The 16,133-nt window shown below is 45.3% G+C and overlaps 1 protein-coding gene across 1 annotated transcript in view; it reads left to right on the top strand.

Moving 5' to 3' along the window:
* Window positions 1–16,133, top strand: part of LOC112263665 (myotubularin-related protein 13-like) — a 143,130-nt gene that overhangs the window by 78,911 nt on the left and 48,086 nt on the right. The window contains exons 7-16 of the mRNA XM_042330916.1: window positions 2,214–2,346; window positions 2,819–2,927; window positions 3,338–3,451; window positions 3,956–4,033; window positions 4,353–4,466; window positions 5,362–5,490; window positions 5,651–5,749; window positions 5,908–6,121; window positions 6,316–6,425; window positions 7,313–7,462. Of these exons, the coding sequence (XP_042186850.1) occupies window positions 2,214–2,346; window positions 2,819–2,927; window positions 3,338–3,451; window positions 3,956–4,033; window positions 4,353–4,466; window positions 5,362–5,490; window positions 5,651–5,749; window positions 5,908–6,121; window positions 6,316–6,425; window positions 7,313–7,462 (1,250 nt within the window). The remainder of the gene's footprint in view (window positions 1–2,213; window positions 2,347–2,818; window positions 2,928–3,337; window positions 3,452–3,955; window positions 4,034–4,352; window positions 4,467–5,361; window positions 5,491–5,650; window positions 5,750–5,907; window positions 6,122–6,315; window positions 6,426–7,312; window positions 7,463–16,133) is intronic.

Genomic DNA, 16,133 nt, shown 5'->3' with positions numbered 1-16,133 from the left:
ATTCCATGAATCAGCAACAGATTTGCTCTCCATGTGGGCTGGCCTGTGTCCTCTTTTCCTCCTCTGCTTGGAGGGTCTATTTAAAGTCATGTGTTTAGTGTAACATGCTAAATGCATGTGATTCATCATGACCGTCAGAACAAATCTGTCAGAACAAATGATTAAACACAGATTTGAGTTATAACATGAAATACAGTACAACTTACAGTAGGCTGATGGACTTTGTCTCTCTCCCAGCCTGTCCGGTACTAAGTTATTCTGTCCACCTTATGACCAAACAAGACCTGGGGAAAAGGCCCAGACCTAGTGGGTGGTGAGGAAACGTGTAGCATGTCCACAACTGTGTCCAGAGGTCATCCCAGAGGAATGTCCGTCCAACATGTCACACTGCACAGGAAGTGTGGCCCCCAAAGGGATAGAATGGACAGGCCCTGGACAGGCTGCTGGGCTGTTTGTTGTTTGCTGCCTTTGTCTTGGCCCGGTCTGTCTCTTGTTTTTTAGGGTCGGAAATGTGTTGCTGTTTCCCATAGATATGTAAACACCTCAAGGGCACTAAACAAGCCAGGCTGCTTACCTCAGGAGGCCATTGTGAAACCTAATTGGCTGCCAAGTGCAAAAATACCAGGTCAGTCCCCTCAGACCTATACACTTCCACACAGGAAGTCATGTTGAGGTGACATAGAATGTAACCAGCCTATGTCGCTGTGAGAGATCCAGGTCAGTCAACAACGGAACAGACAATGTTCATGTTCCCATTCCTGTTTATCAGGGTCTATCTGAGCTGGAGGCAGACACAGAATCAGGGACCTCAGTTTGTTGCGGACTGCAGATATGTCTGCCAGTGTGCCGTTGTCTTTATCTCTGTAATGAGTGATGGATGGGTCTACCACTAGGTTGATAGGAAACAATAACAGGAACTGTAAACTTGAGAATTGAGAATGACTGGACTGTCATATTGGTATTTGACATATTATTTATATTGTCTCATAGCGTGTCATTTCCTCTGGCTATTTTTGAGATTGTATTTACTTATCATTAATTATATACACGGTGTGTGCAAAACATTAGGAACACCCTTTTACCCCTCAGAACAGCCTCCATTTGTCAGGGCATCGACTCCACAAAGTGTTGAAAGAGCTCAACAGGGATGCTGGCCCATGTTGACTCCAATGCTTCCCACAGTTGTCAAGTTGGCTGGATATTCTTTGGGTGATGGACCATTCTTGATACACACGGGAAACTGTTTTAGTGTGGAAAAACCCAGCAGCATTGCAGTTCTTAACACACTTAAACCGGTGCACCTGGCACCTACTACCATACCCCGTTCAAAGGCACTTACATATTTTGTCTTGCTCATTCACCCTCTGAAGGGCACGCATACACAATCTCTGTGTCTCAAGGTTTAAAAATCCTTTTTTATACTGTCTACTCCCCTTCATCTACACAGATTGAAATGGGTTTAACAAGTGACATCAATAAGGGATCATAGCTTCACCTGGATTCACCTATTCAGTCTGTCATGGAAAGAGCAGGTGTTCCTAATGTTTTGTACACCTGTGTATAATAAACTCAGCAAAAAAATAAACTGCCTCTCACTGTAAACTGTGTTTATTTTCACAAACTTAACATGTGTAAATATTTGTATGAACATAACAAGATTCAACAACTGAGACATAAACTGAACAAGTACCACAGACATGCGACTAACAGAAATAGAATAATGTGTCCCTGAACAAAGGGGGGTCAAAATCAAAAGTAACAGTCATTATCTGCTGTGGCCACCAGCTGCATTAAGTACTGCAGTGCATCTCCTCATGGACTTCACCAGATTTGCCAGTTCTTGCTGTGAGATGTTACCCCACTCTTCCGCCAAGGCACCTGCAAATTCTGCCAAGGCACCTGCCATTCCCCCCAAACATTTCTGGGTGGAATGGCCCTAGCCCTCACCCTCTGATCCAACAGGTTCAGACGTGATCAGTGGGATTGAGATCCGGGCTCTTCTGCAAAACAGATCTTTACTCCAATAATTTCAACAAACTAGTCACATATGATTGAAAACACCACATTCTAACATCCCAAAGAAATATCATTTACTGAGTATTGTTTGCTCAGCTTAGAAATAAAATCCACCCCCAACAGTTTTTAATTTTTTTTATCATTTGTCCAAACGAATACCTCATTAATTACACATTCTCTCTACTTTCTTCTGCCAGGAATCCAGAATGTTCTGAGTCTTTTCTGTGCGGTTCTGACCGAACACAAGGTTTTGTTCCATTCTACGAGCTACCAGAGACTAGGGGAGGCGTCGCGTGCCCTGGAGGCACTCATGTTCCCCCTCAAATACAGGTACGTGATTGGCCCGTCAGTCTCCACATTCCCCCATGAGTCTGCATTACACCTCGGCTATTGACACGACTTGCCTTGCACCAAGTATAAATTAAATTATAATGTTTCTTATTATCGTTATTTGTTTGTTTCTCAGTAAAAATTGTTACACTTAGGCTGGCTTTGATTATGAGTCCATTGAAAGTTCAAACATATTAAGATGTTCATGTTGATGGCGTTGCCATCTGACTTTTTGACATTTTGTGACAAAACAGAACAACCTCCCAAAGTGGTCTTGGTTATCTGTTCTCATATGTCTTTAAGATGAATACACTTCCTGTAAGTTACTCTGGATAAGAGTGTCTGCTAAATGACTGGAATGTAAATGTACTTGAAAGATTATTCTCTGGTGTACTGAGTACCACACATAGATGTAGAATTTGACCTGGCAAATGGTGTGTTTTCTCACTGTCGTCTCCTGTTTGAAACTCAGTTACCCATACATCCCCATCCTGCCGTCACGGCTGCTAGAGGTGCTGAGCTCACCCACCCCCTTCATCATCGGGGTCCACTCCATGTTCCAGAGCGAGATCCAAGAACTGGTGAGGGATCGTTAGCACCTTCTCCAGACATGAACCACCTCTGACCCTGATTCAATACAGTACACCAGGGAAACATACCTTTATTTAGACTGATTCATTTAAAGCTTGCCCAATGTTGCCTATGAATCATGTAGCCTTATATATGAGTCGTTGTACATTTTAAGGAAATGTTATGTTGAGCTGACATTCCTTATACAGAGAAGTGCCGACTAACACGGCCTCCTGAGTCCCTTAGTTTCAGGGAGTTGTGACTCCTCCACTATGTTGGCCAAGAGCCTGTTTTGGCAGGTTTCAGCCTTAGCTTCTCTTATACGCTCTGCCATAGTAATGTAGAATGTGCTCTACAACTAAAATCGGAATATAACTAATTGGAAAGGATTGTTTAGTGATGTGTGTTGTCTGTATTATAGTTGGACGTTATCATAGCTGATCTGGATGGAGGAACCATAAAGATTCCAGAGTGCATCCACCTGTCCCAGCTCCCTGAACCACTGTTACACACCACACAGACTGCCCTGTCTCTGGTACGTACCTGTTACACACTACACAGACTGCCCTGTCTCTGGTACGTACCTGTTACACACTACACAGACTATCCTGTCTCTGGTACGTACCTGTTACACACTACACAGACTGCCCTGTCTCTGGTACGTACCTGTTACACACTACACAGTCTGCCCTGTCTCTGGTATGTACCTGTTACACACTACACAGACTGCCCTGTCTCTGGTACATACCTGTTACACACTACACAGACTTCCCTGTCTCTGGTACGTACCTGTTACACACCACAGCCTCTGTCTGTAAAGGCTGAATGCTCACCCTTGTAAATAACAAATCCCCATTAGATATTTCACATTAGATCATAATGAGAATGTGGTTTGGTGCAACCAGCTGTAGAATGTCCTTATGTAACTTGTCTAAGTTATTGTAATGGGTATTTGTTTATGTAATCTGAACAATAAAAGTGTACTTAGGAACGAACAAAATAATAAGTCAAGACTAAGAGGCATTTTTATTATTTTCAGGTTTTGCATCCTGATCTGGAGATAGCTGACAATGCCTTCCCACCCCCTCGCACAGCCCCCTCCAACCTCAAACTGTTGGTAAGGCCCATCATTCCAGTAAACACAGTGTCTTTAACCTTTACCCCTGGCCATGTCTCATTGTAATAGATGGAGCCTTTTCCCAGAACATCATGTGTTTGTGATATGAGGAGGACACCACTGCTCTGAGATATCTCCTGTAGCACGCGCATCTCTTGTCCGACCTATGAATAGCACAGAAATGTGAACTTTAGTGGGGTTTTCCATTTCTTCAGATGGTACAATAATCACGTTAAGATGTGAACCTGACTGAATTATCAAGGTGGTATTCATGGCATGTCTGTGAGGTGACTCTCCCCTCTCTCCCTTGTGTTTTCAGGATAAGGAGGTGCGAGCCGTGTTCCTCAGGCTGTTTGCACAACTCTTCCAGGGCTACAGGTCCTGCCTGCAGCTCATCCGCATCCATTCCGAACCTGTTATCCACTTTCACAAGGTGAGATCAACTCAATCTGGGTGGGTCAAAAATCCTATTGCCAACTGAAGGCATGTGCCCCATCACACCCTCAATGTGTCTCCTGATTATGACGCACGTTTGTCACCCATATGCTGCTGTAATCCCAGGAAAAGATCACATTTCACTGATCACTGCAATGACGGTGGTTACCTTTTTCTTATTCAATTTGTTTGTCCCCATTAACATTTGATAGGTGCAGGCTGATGTTTATCTTATCTCTTGTTCTCTCAACCTGTAAAAGAATGTTTGGAGAGAATCCAAGAACAAGAGGATTCTCTCCTATCCTGTCTGATCCTGTCTGATAAAGCTGTTTGGAGGTGTTTTTGTTTCAGCATGTGTGTGTTCTTTTGATGCGCTTTAGTGACTGACCGTATGACTCTTCACCATGCTATCTGCTTGTTTGTGTTATGTGCTGTCAGCCTTGGCCAATGGCCTCGCGATGAGCCATATGAAATGTATCAAATTAAAATAAAAAAAATCGCTGGGTTTGTATTTGTTTGTGTCTGCGGCGTCTCCGTGGTAACCTCTCAGCACGTCCCCCTCAAAGTACCCCACATGGCTCGGATTATGGGCCAGGAATTCATCACAAATCTACAGAAACTCTGCGCTTTTTTTATCGGAGAGGCGATGACTGGGGAGTCATGAAAACCTGCCCCCCATTTTCTATCTCTTTCACCCACTAGCACGAACCACAGGGCTAATTCAGCATATAGCCATCTTCAGTCATTGGTTTTACTTTTGTGACTGGGATCATTGTGATAAGAAAATGATAACAATAAAGAAAAGAGAAGCTCAGAAAAGTAAAGCTGTTAGTCCTAAACGTACATCTTTATGTACCTACCATTATTTAACCTTTGACCCTGTCCCCCTACAGACTGCCTTCCTGGGCCAGAGAGGCCTGATCGAGAATGACTTCCTGACCAAGGTTCTGGATGGCATGGCCTTCGCTGGCTTCGTGTCCGAGAGGGGTCCGCCTTACAGAGCCTGTGATCTCTTTGATGAGGTACTGTCAGACATGGCTAATGTAACCAGACAGTATGTTTTGCAGCTCTAGTCTGATTTGGCAACAGTTTTTCTAATTTCACTGTTGTGTGTGAAACTGGGCTTGTTGAGAGATTGTATCGTTTGGGAACAGCTTGACTGACTTGTTGTTGGTTCTGTAGCTGGTGGCCTTTGACATGGAGCGCTTTAAGGAGGGGGCGGCTAGCCCTGCCAAGCTGCAGAAGCACATGAGGGAACTCTCTGACCAACTGTACAAAAACGTGAGTTAACTGGGCCTCTATGCTATAGTGTTCACATTAGGCACTTTCTTTAGTGTTCTAGCATGGCCTATGGCCGTCACAGATGTTGATAGTGTTGTGCTTGTCTGTATGTTTTATTATTTATTATTTATTATTGTTTTATTAATGGTCCGTTACAGGAGAATCCCAACCCCCACATGGCGTTCCAGAAAGTGCCTCGGCCCACAGAGGGCTCCCACCTGCGGGTGCATGTGTTGCCCTTCCCCCTGCTGGACGATGAGAAGGTAGAGCGGCTGCTGGCGGAGGGCCTGGCCAAGCATCCCAGCGCCGCTGCCATCACTACCACCACCCGCGCAGAGAGGAAGTGTGTGGTGCCCGCCGGCCCTCCCGTGGGTACGTGAGACACAAACATCAGCTCTACTCTATGTCTGCTCCTGTGTGAGACACATGGCTTGGCAGGAGTCTGTCTATAATGTGTTAATAGCTGTAAGTACTTAGTTGCTGAGTATTGAATGGCGTCTGTACTAGCGTAGCTAGTATTTCTACCACTCTTGTATTCCTAACCTGCTCACCCCTCATCTGTGCAGTGTCCATCATGGGGAAGATGGGCTCAGTGTTCAACAGCGCTCGTAGGCTGGAGGTGGTGAGGAGCTGCATCTCCTTCATCTTCGACAACAAGACCCAGGAGACGGAGAAGGTGACGCACGGCATCCTCCCTAATCCCTGTCTCTCAGCACAGCGTAACCAGCCACGTCTGTAATGGCCCAGACATCTGGACAGACATCCATCCCTCCGATTACAGCAGGCAGGCAACCGTGTGTGTCTGTCTGGAGTTAGCGCACTCAACTCTATCAGGCTAATTATACCTCCCAGCTGGGAGACATGGCCACACTGGAGACAGATAATCAAACACTTAGACTAGCCCCATAATCTCCTCGTTATCAGCAGAAATAACCCCATTGTTTTAACACCAAGGTTAATGGCATAGCTGTTTTGCTCTCTGTTTTTCCCATAAAGCATTTACACGTAAATGATGCTCTTTGATTTCCCCGCACCGTGGCACCCCCTATAGCCCATAGGAACATTGATGGGGGTGTCCCATGTGCACTATATGAAATGGGAAGGGAGCCAGTTTCTTTATGCCTGAACCGCTGGCTGTAATAACCAGGTTATATAAGGCAGACATGCATCCAGCTATAATCCCCCCGAGCCTATAAACCCTTCACCTCAATATACATTATACAGCCAATGTGAAAACCATTACCCAGACGCATGACCATCACATTTTCTCATTGTTTGACATTAGTATGAAATGTGTCGTATTATTAATATTTCCCAGAGGTCAACAATTCACAGTTTGGACTGGTAATACTGTAGCTGCTATTGTACCTGTCTCTGAGCTCCTGCAGAGCTACCAGCTTATGTTTCTTGGCTGTAGCCTGATTGGTTCTAGAATTCTGGGACATAACGTTCTGGGAAGTTGAGAAATCAATTCAGAAGATGATTATCCCCACTGTTTTTGTTCATGTATGTTGTGGTGTGACATGGTATTTGTGTTAAAAACAGGCTGTGCTGTGTTCCCAGACCCTGCCGGCTGCGTTGCGTGCTCTGAAAGGCAAGGCGGCTCGCCAGTGTCTGACTGAGGAGCTCAGTCTGCACGTCCAGCAGAACCGGGCCATACTGGACCACCAACAGTTTGACTACGTCATCCGCATGATGAACTGTGCCCTCCAGGTGGGTCAAAGCTCGGCCAGTCTGTCCTAGTCTGTGATGTGACTCTTTCAGAACAAATCAACTGGCTCTGTTATTAAAGTTCAGTGTACGGTATGTCCCTCCACGAGGTAGTTAACATCCCTCCTAAAAGTCTCTCTGAATGTCAACGTACTGCTTTTACAAAGGATGGAACACTGTTCTCTAATAGCTAATGTACAGTAAGTATCCAGATGTCAGTGGCAGCCTTTTTTCTTGGGTGTTCCCTAGCAGAGGCAATAACAGGTAAACCACAAAATATTTGAGGAGCAGGAAGCAGTAGTTTGTTTCCAGGCTCTACCCTTAAAACAACCCCACTCTGGATGCGATGACGTGTTTTCATGGGCTTTAACTGGTTCTAATTTAGCGCGTCTGAAGTTGTCTGTAATGGAAACAGTACGAGTCAGCGAGAGAATGTGCCGGCTAACCAAGCGCTAAGCAGACAGCTCTGGCAGGGTAATGTGATGTAGAGCTCTGCCTAGGGTACACAGGCCTCTGGCAACAACACGTGCTGCTACTCCACCATACATGCTCTTACTGCCCTTCTCCCTTACCTTAGTCATGCTTGGCTGCTGGTGGAAGAATGGCCAAATCATGTATTTTTCCCAGTGATTTATGCTCAAGTTAGTCTTCATTTACAGTAGTTTGACAGATTGTCAAGAGTGAGTGCTCGCTGCGCCCCACATATCTAGTAAAAGGTTGGTGTCTGATTTACTTGGGTGCTATTGGGTTTTTGCGCTATCACTTCGGTTATTAGACAAAGCGATTAGTGGTTTATTCTGCTCTCCCTGTGCTGCACACGCCCCATAAAGTTTCACTCTGCCATCAATCAGGTGGGAGAGGAGGGCTCGGAGAGGAGGGCTCGGAGAGGAGGGCTCGGAGAGGAGGGCTCGGAGCTCAGAGCTGAGGCCTCAGTGATAGTTCCTCATGTTTTACAGCCTCACATGGCCGTTGCCACGGGGATTTAATGATTCGGAGCAGTGTTCACAGAGAGTGACTTTTATGGAGTGGCTCTGGATTCCACGCATTCTTCTGGCCAAATGATCGAGGCCGGCGAGCCAATTAATCTCACCATCTGCCTTTAGCCTGGGTGTGCAGAGGTCACTGGACGTGTCACTGGCCTCCCCACTTGTAAAATAGGTCAAGAGCCAGCCAGCCAACCAGTGGCTGTGTAATTTAGACATGACACTGTAATTTATACGTCCCACTCTGTCCAAGCCAAGGTAGTGATGTGATGAAGCTGCTGGTCTAACAGTAGTCTCCCTGTGGTACAGAGTGGTTGAAAGACACCACAATGACACCCGGACACTCTGTATAATAACTGCAGATTAGTCGTCTTTGTTGCAAGGTCTGTCTGGCGAATACTGGACTGTTCTGGAATGTACAGAACAATGTAGAAATGCTTGTCTATTAGGTTGCTTAATGTGGCTGTGTTATCTGATAGCTGGCCTACGAGCGTGTCTGACATGTATTGTGTTTCTCCCCGAAATGGGATCCTGATGTGGAGGTTTTTATTTTTTCAAGGAACCGATTAATAGTATTTCTGCAGATAAAGGATTTTTTCCCCCCTCAAACTGGACGTGAGCATTTTCAGTGACATTGCATTGGGAATACTGAGTCCCTAGACAGATGCTATGAAGCGAAGCATGTGAGATGCATTCAATGCCAACCTTCAGAGTTGATTAGTCAGGATAACAACCACGTGTGAGTGTGTGTACTCTGGACCAGAGGATTTTTATTTCGAGCCAAGTGCTGCGGAGTGACTTCGTGTGGACTTATACAGACTGTCTCTCTAGGACTGTGTTTGGTCCAGGGGGCACTTGGCAGGGTTTCCCATAACAGCATGGAACATGTCAGGAGAGGGAGAGGGTGACGGACTAGAGAGAGGGGAGCAGAGGGGTTCTGTCTGGCTGTGGCACGAAGACTCGGATCAGCATCAGTCCGGGGCGCCTGTCTCTCCTCAACAACCACTATTCAAACCCAAACAACAGATGGTGACTTGCAGATAGAGTCCACCATTAGAGATGGACATCTCCACACCAAAACATCCCCATCTGAGATGAACTGCCTGTCAGCATATTACTGCACTACGGGTGACCTAGTGACTTCACCTTTTAAGGTAGATGGATGGAGGCCAGTGTGTATATTATCTCCAAACCTTCAGGGTTCTCATTTCACCAGACATTCCTGTCTTATTTTGATTTAATCTCTGCTTTGCCTCTCAAAACCAAATAAGCAACAATTTTACTCATGGAGCTGGTATTTAAAATAGAACGAGGGTTTCCTTGCCAAATGGTTAGATAAAATATAGCGAGCATTTCTCTATAATTTCATTTAGCTTTACGGTGTAATACTGTATTGTTATTTCTCCCCTATATTTTCACCAAGGCAACAACAGGCCAGAGGTCCATCCATTTTGCAGTTATTTGGTCCTGATTCTGTGTCCTGGTCCGTAGCCCAGGTCCATGGATTTGTCTCAGATGGGCTGTAAAAGGAACAGAAATAGCAGATTGCCTCGGCAGTAATTACTCTCGTATTTCACTTGCACCCCTCTCCTCTCAACGCCCTTCCCTGTCAAAAAGCCCTTGGAGATATCACAGATTGCACCGATGCCAATGATTATGCTACGCGTGTGTGTGTGTGTGCGTGTGTGCGTGTGTGTGTGTGTGTGTGTGTGTGTGTGTGTGCATGTGTGTGTGATCCCTCAACACCCCACACAGCTAGGGGTGTTGACCTCTACAGTGTGCTATGCACCACAGTCTCTGTACAGTGACAGAATGATGCCTCATTAGAACGGGACAGGAGGCATGTGTTTTTCGATCTAAAAACATCTCACATTCCTGATGATATCATCATCCTGAGGCCAATCAAGAGTTTATGGGCCACATGTAACATGTCAGTTTGGGGCTAACCGTAAGGGTGCGTACTGGGAAAAGGGATACTTAGTCAGTTGCACAACTGAATGCATTCAACCGAAATGTGTCTTCAGCATATAACCGGGGGGATGCCTTAATCGACGTCCACGTCATCGGTGCCCAGGGAGCAGTTGTTGTTGGGGATTAACTGCCTTGATCAAGGACAGAATGGCCCGATTTGAACCAGCAACCTTTCGGTAACTGGCCCAACACTCTTAGGCTATGCTCTCTGCCACCCCCTGTGTTGTTCTGGCTCTGTTGACTGTTAGAAGGCTAGCGTTAGCGGTTCAAACTGTTTTGAAAGGGCACTCGTCCACAGGGTGCGGTGTTTGTTCTGCAGAGTTTCTCTGTACTACATTATGAGTCAAAGCAGTGTGTGTATACAGTACAGTAGTTTCTGCTTACTGACAGACAACCAGGTGAGAGAGGGGATTGTCCTTTCTAATGGAAGTAGGTGTGGGATTTCATCACTCAGAGTAGTACTGAACTCAGCAAAAAAAAAAAAAACATGTCCTCTCGCTGTCAGCTGTGTTTATTTTCAGCAAACTTAACATGTGTAAATATTTGTATGAACATAGCAAGATTCAACAACTGAGACTTTAACTGAACAAGTTCCACAGACATGTGACTAAGAGAAATGTAATAATGTGTAATGTGTCCCTGAACAAAGGGGGGGTCAAAATCAGAAGTAACAGTCAGCATCTGGTGTGGCCACCAGCTGCATTAAGTACTGCAGTGCATCTCCTCCTCATGGACTGCACCAGATTTGCCAGTTCTTACTGTGACATGTTACCCCACTCTTCCACCAAGGTGCCTGCAAGTTCCTGGACATTTCTGGAGGGAATGACCCTAGCCCTCAACCTCCGATCCAACAGGTCCCAGACGTGATCAATGGGATTGAGATCCGGGCTCTTTGCTGGCCATGGCAGAACACTGACTTCCTGTCTTGCAGGAAATCACGCACAGAACAAGCAGTATGGCTGGTGGCATTGTCCTGCTGGAGGGTAATGTCAGGATGAGCCTGCAGGAAGGTTAACACATGAGGAAGGAGGATGTCTTCCCTGATACGCACAGCGTTGAGACAAGTCCGATGATGCTGTGACACACCGCCTCAGACCATGACGGACCCTCCACCTTCAAATCGATCCCGCTCCAGAGTACAGTCCTCGGTGTAACGCTCATTCCTTCTATGATAAACGCGAATCCGACCATCACCCCTGGTGAGACGATACCGTGACTCGTCAGTGAAGAACACTTTTTGCCAGTCCTGTCTGGTCCAGCGATGTTTGGTTTGTGCCCATAGGCGCCGTTGTTGCCAGTGATGTCTGTTGAGGACCTGCCTTACAACAGGCCTACAAGCCCCCAGTCCAGCCTCTCTCAGCCTATTGTGTACAGTCTGAGCACTGATGGAGGGATTGTGCGTTCCTGGTGTAACTCGATCAGTTGTTGTTGCCATCCTGTACCTGTCCCGCAGGTATGATGTTCGGATGTACCGATCCTGTGCAGGTGTTGTTACACATGGTCTGTCACTGCGAGGACGATCAGCTGTCCGTCATGTCTCCCTGTAGCGCTGTCTTAGGCGTCTCACAGTACGGACTTTGCAATTTATTGCCCTGGCCACATCTGCAGTCCTCATGCCTCCTTGCAGCATGCTTAAGGCACGTTCACACAGATGAGCAGGGACCCTGGGCATCTTTCTTTTGGTGTTTTTCAGAGTCAGTAGAAAGGCCACTTTAGTGTCCTAAGTTTTCATAACTGTGATCTTAATTGCCTACCGTCTGTAAGCTGTTAGTGTCTTAACGACCGTTCCACAGGTGCACGCTAATTCATTGTTTATGGTTCATTGAACAAGCATGGGAAACCGTGTTTAAACCCTTTACAATGAAGATCTGTGTTATTTTAATTTTTACAAATTACCTTTGAAAGACAAGGTCCTGAAAAAGGGACCTTTTCTTTTTTTGCTGAGTTTATAAATCAGGCTATACTGTAACTCAGTGGATGTCTGTGTACATTAACTGAGCCCCAGCTTGGCCGTCCTCAACTCCACACTTTCCTGAAGCAGTGCACTCAAATCAGAACATAAGTCACCTCATGTACTTGTAAGGCCATGGAGGACCAAGTGAGCCTTCAAAAGACTGGACATTATTGTAATTTGTGTTTTCTTACAAATCAGATTTGCTTTTTCTTTTTTTCTGAGGTAATGTTATTCTCTGGTGCAGAACATCCCCATGTTTGTCCCTACTGGAGAGACAGTGAACCTGTTAGTGACTCATTTTCCCTGCTCTCATTAATTGCTTCAAGGTTTGTTTACATACCGTACCCTGTTTTTTTTTCATTTATTGCAAGTATTTGACATATTCAAAGTAAATATTTACCATACTGTCATTCTGAGTCAATTGTTATTTTAATGAGATACGATCTTCCGTCAGTGCGTTGGAGGCCTGCTGGTCTGTCTGTGTGGTGTGAGTGATTTGATTGGCTGATTGAGCCATCACCAGAGGTATCAGATGAAGACCATGCAGTGTTACTACTTCCTGACCATGTAGACAAACACATTTAACACCACTTCTTTGAAAACCACTGAGCTCTGACCAAATCATTACTCATCCATCCCTCAAATGATTTGACCTCAACTGTTACAGTAAGATGCTGACTAAACTGTCCAAAGTGGATGCCAGTGCTATCGGTGCTGGACGCATCTTATCTGTGTATGTGGTAAACATTCTGCAGCTGTTTTAAGTCCTATCTCCTACTTGACAGCCGCATGACTCAAAAGACATGACTGACCTTAATTGGAGTATTTGCACTAATGGGGGGGCCTATTTGTTTCTGTGTGCGTGCAGAGCACCTCTCCTCCCTCTCTCCCCCTCCAGCTGTTGCAGGTTTGGAAGTGGACATTGCACAAGGCCAGGCGAGCAGAGTCCTGCTGTGGAAAAGGGGTATATTCATCCTGGCATCCCAAACATTTCCTATCAGAGAGAATTATAGTGCTCAAAAACACTGTCAAAATGTAATTCACACATGTGCTCCTTCACCTGCAGGGGGTTGTTGGGCAAAGGAGAAAAGTTGTAGGTCCATCCATTCTAGACCAAATACTTATTTTCCACCATAATTTACAAATACATTCATTAAAAATCCTACAATGTGATTTTCTGGACTTTTTTTCTTCTCATTTTCTCTGTCATAGTTGAAGTGTACGTATGATGAAAATGACAGGCCTCTCATCTTTTTAAGTGGGAGAACTTGCACAATTGGTGGCTGACTAAATACTTTTTTGCCCCACTATACTTGTGATCATCTAGTGTATCAGTACAGAGTCTATCTAGGTCTATTAAATAATAAAGTGCAAATTACAATACAAGATATATTAAGTGGCTGTGTCTCGTCACAGTCCCCTTTTGTGCCCCTTTTTTTCTGGTTGTATTGCTAGCTTGAGTTACCTGGGGTGGCAGAGTTCCATGTAGTCATGGCTCTTTTAGTACTGTGTGTTTCCCAGCCTCTGTTCTGAACCTGGGGACTGTGAAGAGACCTCTGATTGCATATCTTATGTTGTACCGATGAGTGTCTGAACTGTGTGCCATCTGCTTGAACAGACAGTTCGGTACCTTCAACACCTCTCACAAAGACCAGTAGTGATGCAGTCAATCAATCCTCAGCTTTGAGCCAGGCGTGACTGACACGCATGTTACCGTGTTCATCTAAGTGTTGCTTTTTTCTGGACCAACTGCAATTGACTTATGTACCATCTTTGCAGTACAGTCGTGGCCAAAAATGTTGAGAATGACACAAATATACATTTTCACAAAGTCTGCTGCATCAGTGTCTTAAGATATTTTTGTCAGATGTTACTATGGAATACTAAAGTATAGTTACAAGCATTTCATAAGTGTCAAAGGCTTTTATTGACAATTACATTAAGTTGATGCAAAGAGTCAATATTTGCAGTGTTCTTTTTCAAGACCTTTTCCAATCCGCCCTGGCATGCTGTCAATTAACTTCTGGGCCACGTCCTGACTGATGGCAGCCCATTCTTGCATAATCAATGCTTGGAGTTTGTCAGAATTTGTGGGTTTTTGTTTGTCCACCCACCTCTTGTGGATTGATCACAAGTTCTCAATGGGATTAAGGTCTGGGGGGTTTCCTGGCCATGGACCCAAAATATCAATGTTTTGTTCCCCGAGCCACTTAGTTATCACTTTTGCCTTATTGCAAGGTGCTCCATCATGCTGGAAAAGGCATTGTTCGTCACCAAACTGTTCCTGGATGGTTGGGAGAAGTTGCTCTCGGAGGATGTGTTGGTACCATTCTTTATTCATGGCTGTATTCTTAGGCAAAGTTGTGAGTGAGCCCACTCCCTTGGCTGAGAAGCAACCCCACACATGAATGGTCTCAGGATGCTTTACTGTTGGCATGACACAGGACAGATGGTAGCGCTCACCTTGTCTTCTCCGGACAAGCTTTTTTCCGGATTCCCCAAACAATCGGAAAGGGAATTCATCAGAGAAAATGACTTTACCCCAGTCCTCAGCAGTCCAATCCCTGTACCTTTTGCAGAATATCGGTCTGTTCCTAATGTTTTTCCTGGAGGGAAGTGGCTTCTTTGCTTCCCTTCTTGACACCAGGCCATCCTCCAAAGTCTTCGCCTCACTGTTCGTGCAGATGCACTCACACCTGCCTGCTGCCATTCCTGAGCAAGCTCTGTACTGGTGGTGCCCCAATCCCGCAGCTGAATCAACTTTAGGAGATGGTCCTGGCGCTTGCTGGACTTTCTTGGGTGCCCTGAAGCCTTCTTCACAACAATTGAACCACTTTCCTTGAAGTTCTTGATGATGTGATAAATGGTTCATTTAGGTGCACTGGCGTACTGGCATCAATATCCTTGCCTGTGAAGCCCTTTTTGTGCAAAGCAATGATGACGGCATGTGTTTCCTTGCAGGTAACCATGGTTGACAGAGGAGGAAGAATGATTCCAAGCACCCTGCTTTTGAAGCTTCAAGTCTGTTATTCAAAATCAATCAGCATGACAGAATGATCTCCAGCCTTGTTCTCGTCAACACTCCTGTGTTAACGAGAGAATCACTGACATGATGTCAGCTGGTCCTTTTGTGGCAGGGCTGAAATGCTGTGGAAATGTATTTCTGGGATTCAGTTCGTTTGCATGGCAAAGACGGACTTTGCAAGTAATTGCAATTCATCTGATCACTCTTCATAACATTCTGGAGTATATGCAAATTGCCATCATACAAACTGAGGCAGCAGACTTTGTGAAAATTAATATTTGTGTCATTCTCAACTTTTGGCCACGACTGTACATGACCACACAGCTGGGCAGTAGTCCAGTAGTCCAGCTAGAGCCTTTAGACCCCTCTGGTCGACTGAGATGCCAAGAAGGCAGAACAACGCCCTTTCATAGACAGACCTCTTCCCATTTTAATAACCATTGAGTTATTTGTTTTGACCATGACAGCTTGCTATCTAGGGTTACACCCAGCAGTTTAGTCTCCTCAACTTTCTCAGTCGCCAAATTATTCAAAAATAGATCTAAATGAGCTTTAGCGTTGAGCAGATGATTCGTTTTTAGAGATATTTAGCACTCATGGCTTTGCTTTGCTAAAGAGAGCAGTGTCCACAGATTCCCATTCATGCAAGATCATGTGCTGTTTTCTTTGCCCTCCTCTGTACTAGGAGGTCTGCTGTGTGTTTGACAGTCTCACACAGCGTCCCCAGCCTACCTCCCTCCA

This window comes from Oncorhynchus tshawytscha, linkage group LG12, assembly GCF_018296145.1.
Source record: "Oncorhynchus tshawytscha isolate Ot180627B linkage group LG12, Otsh_v2.0, whole genome shotgun sequence".
NCBI lineage: Eukaryota > Metazoa > Chordata > Actinopteri > Salmoniformes > Salmonidae > Oncorhynchus > Oncorhynchus tshawytscha.
This window is presented reverse-complemented; position numbering and strand designations above follow the sequence as displayed.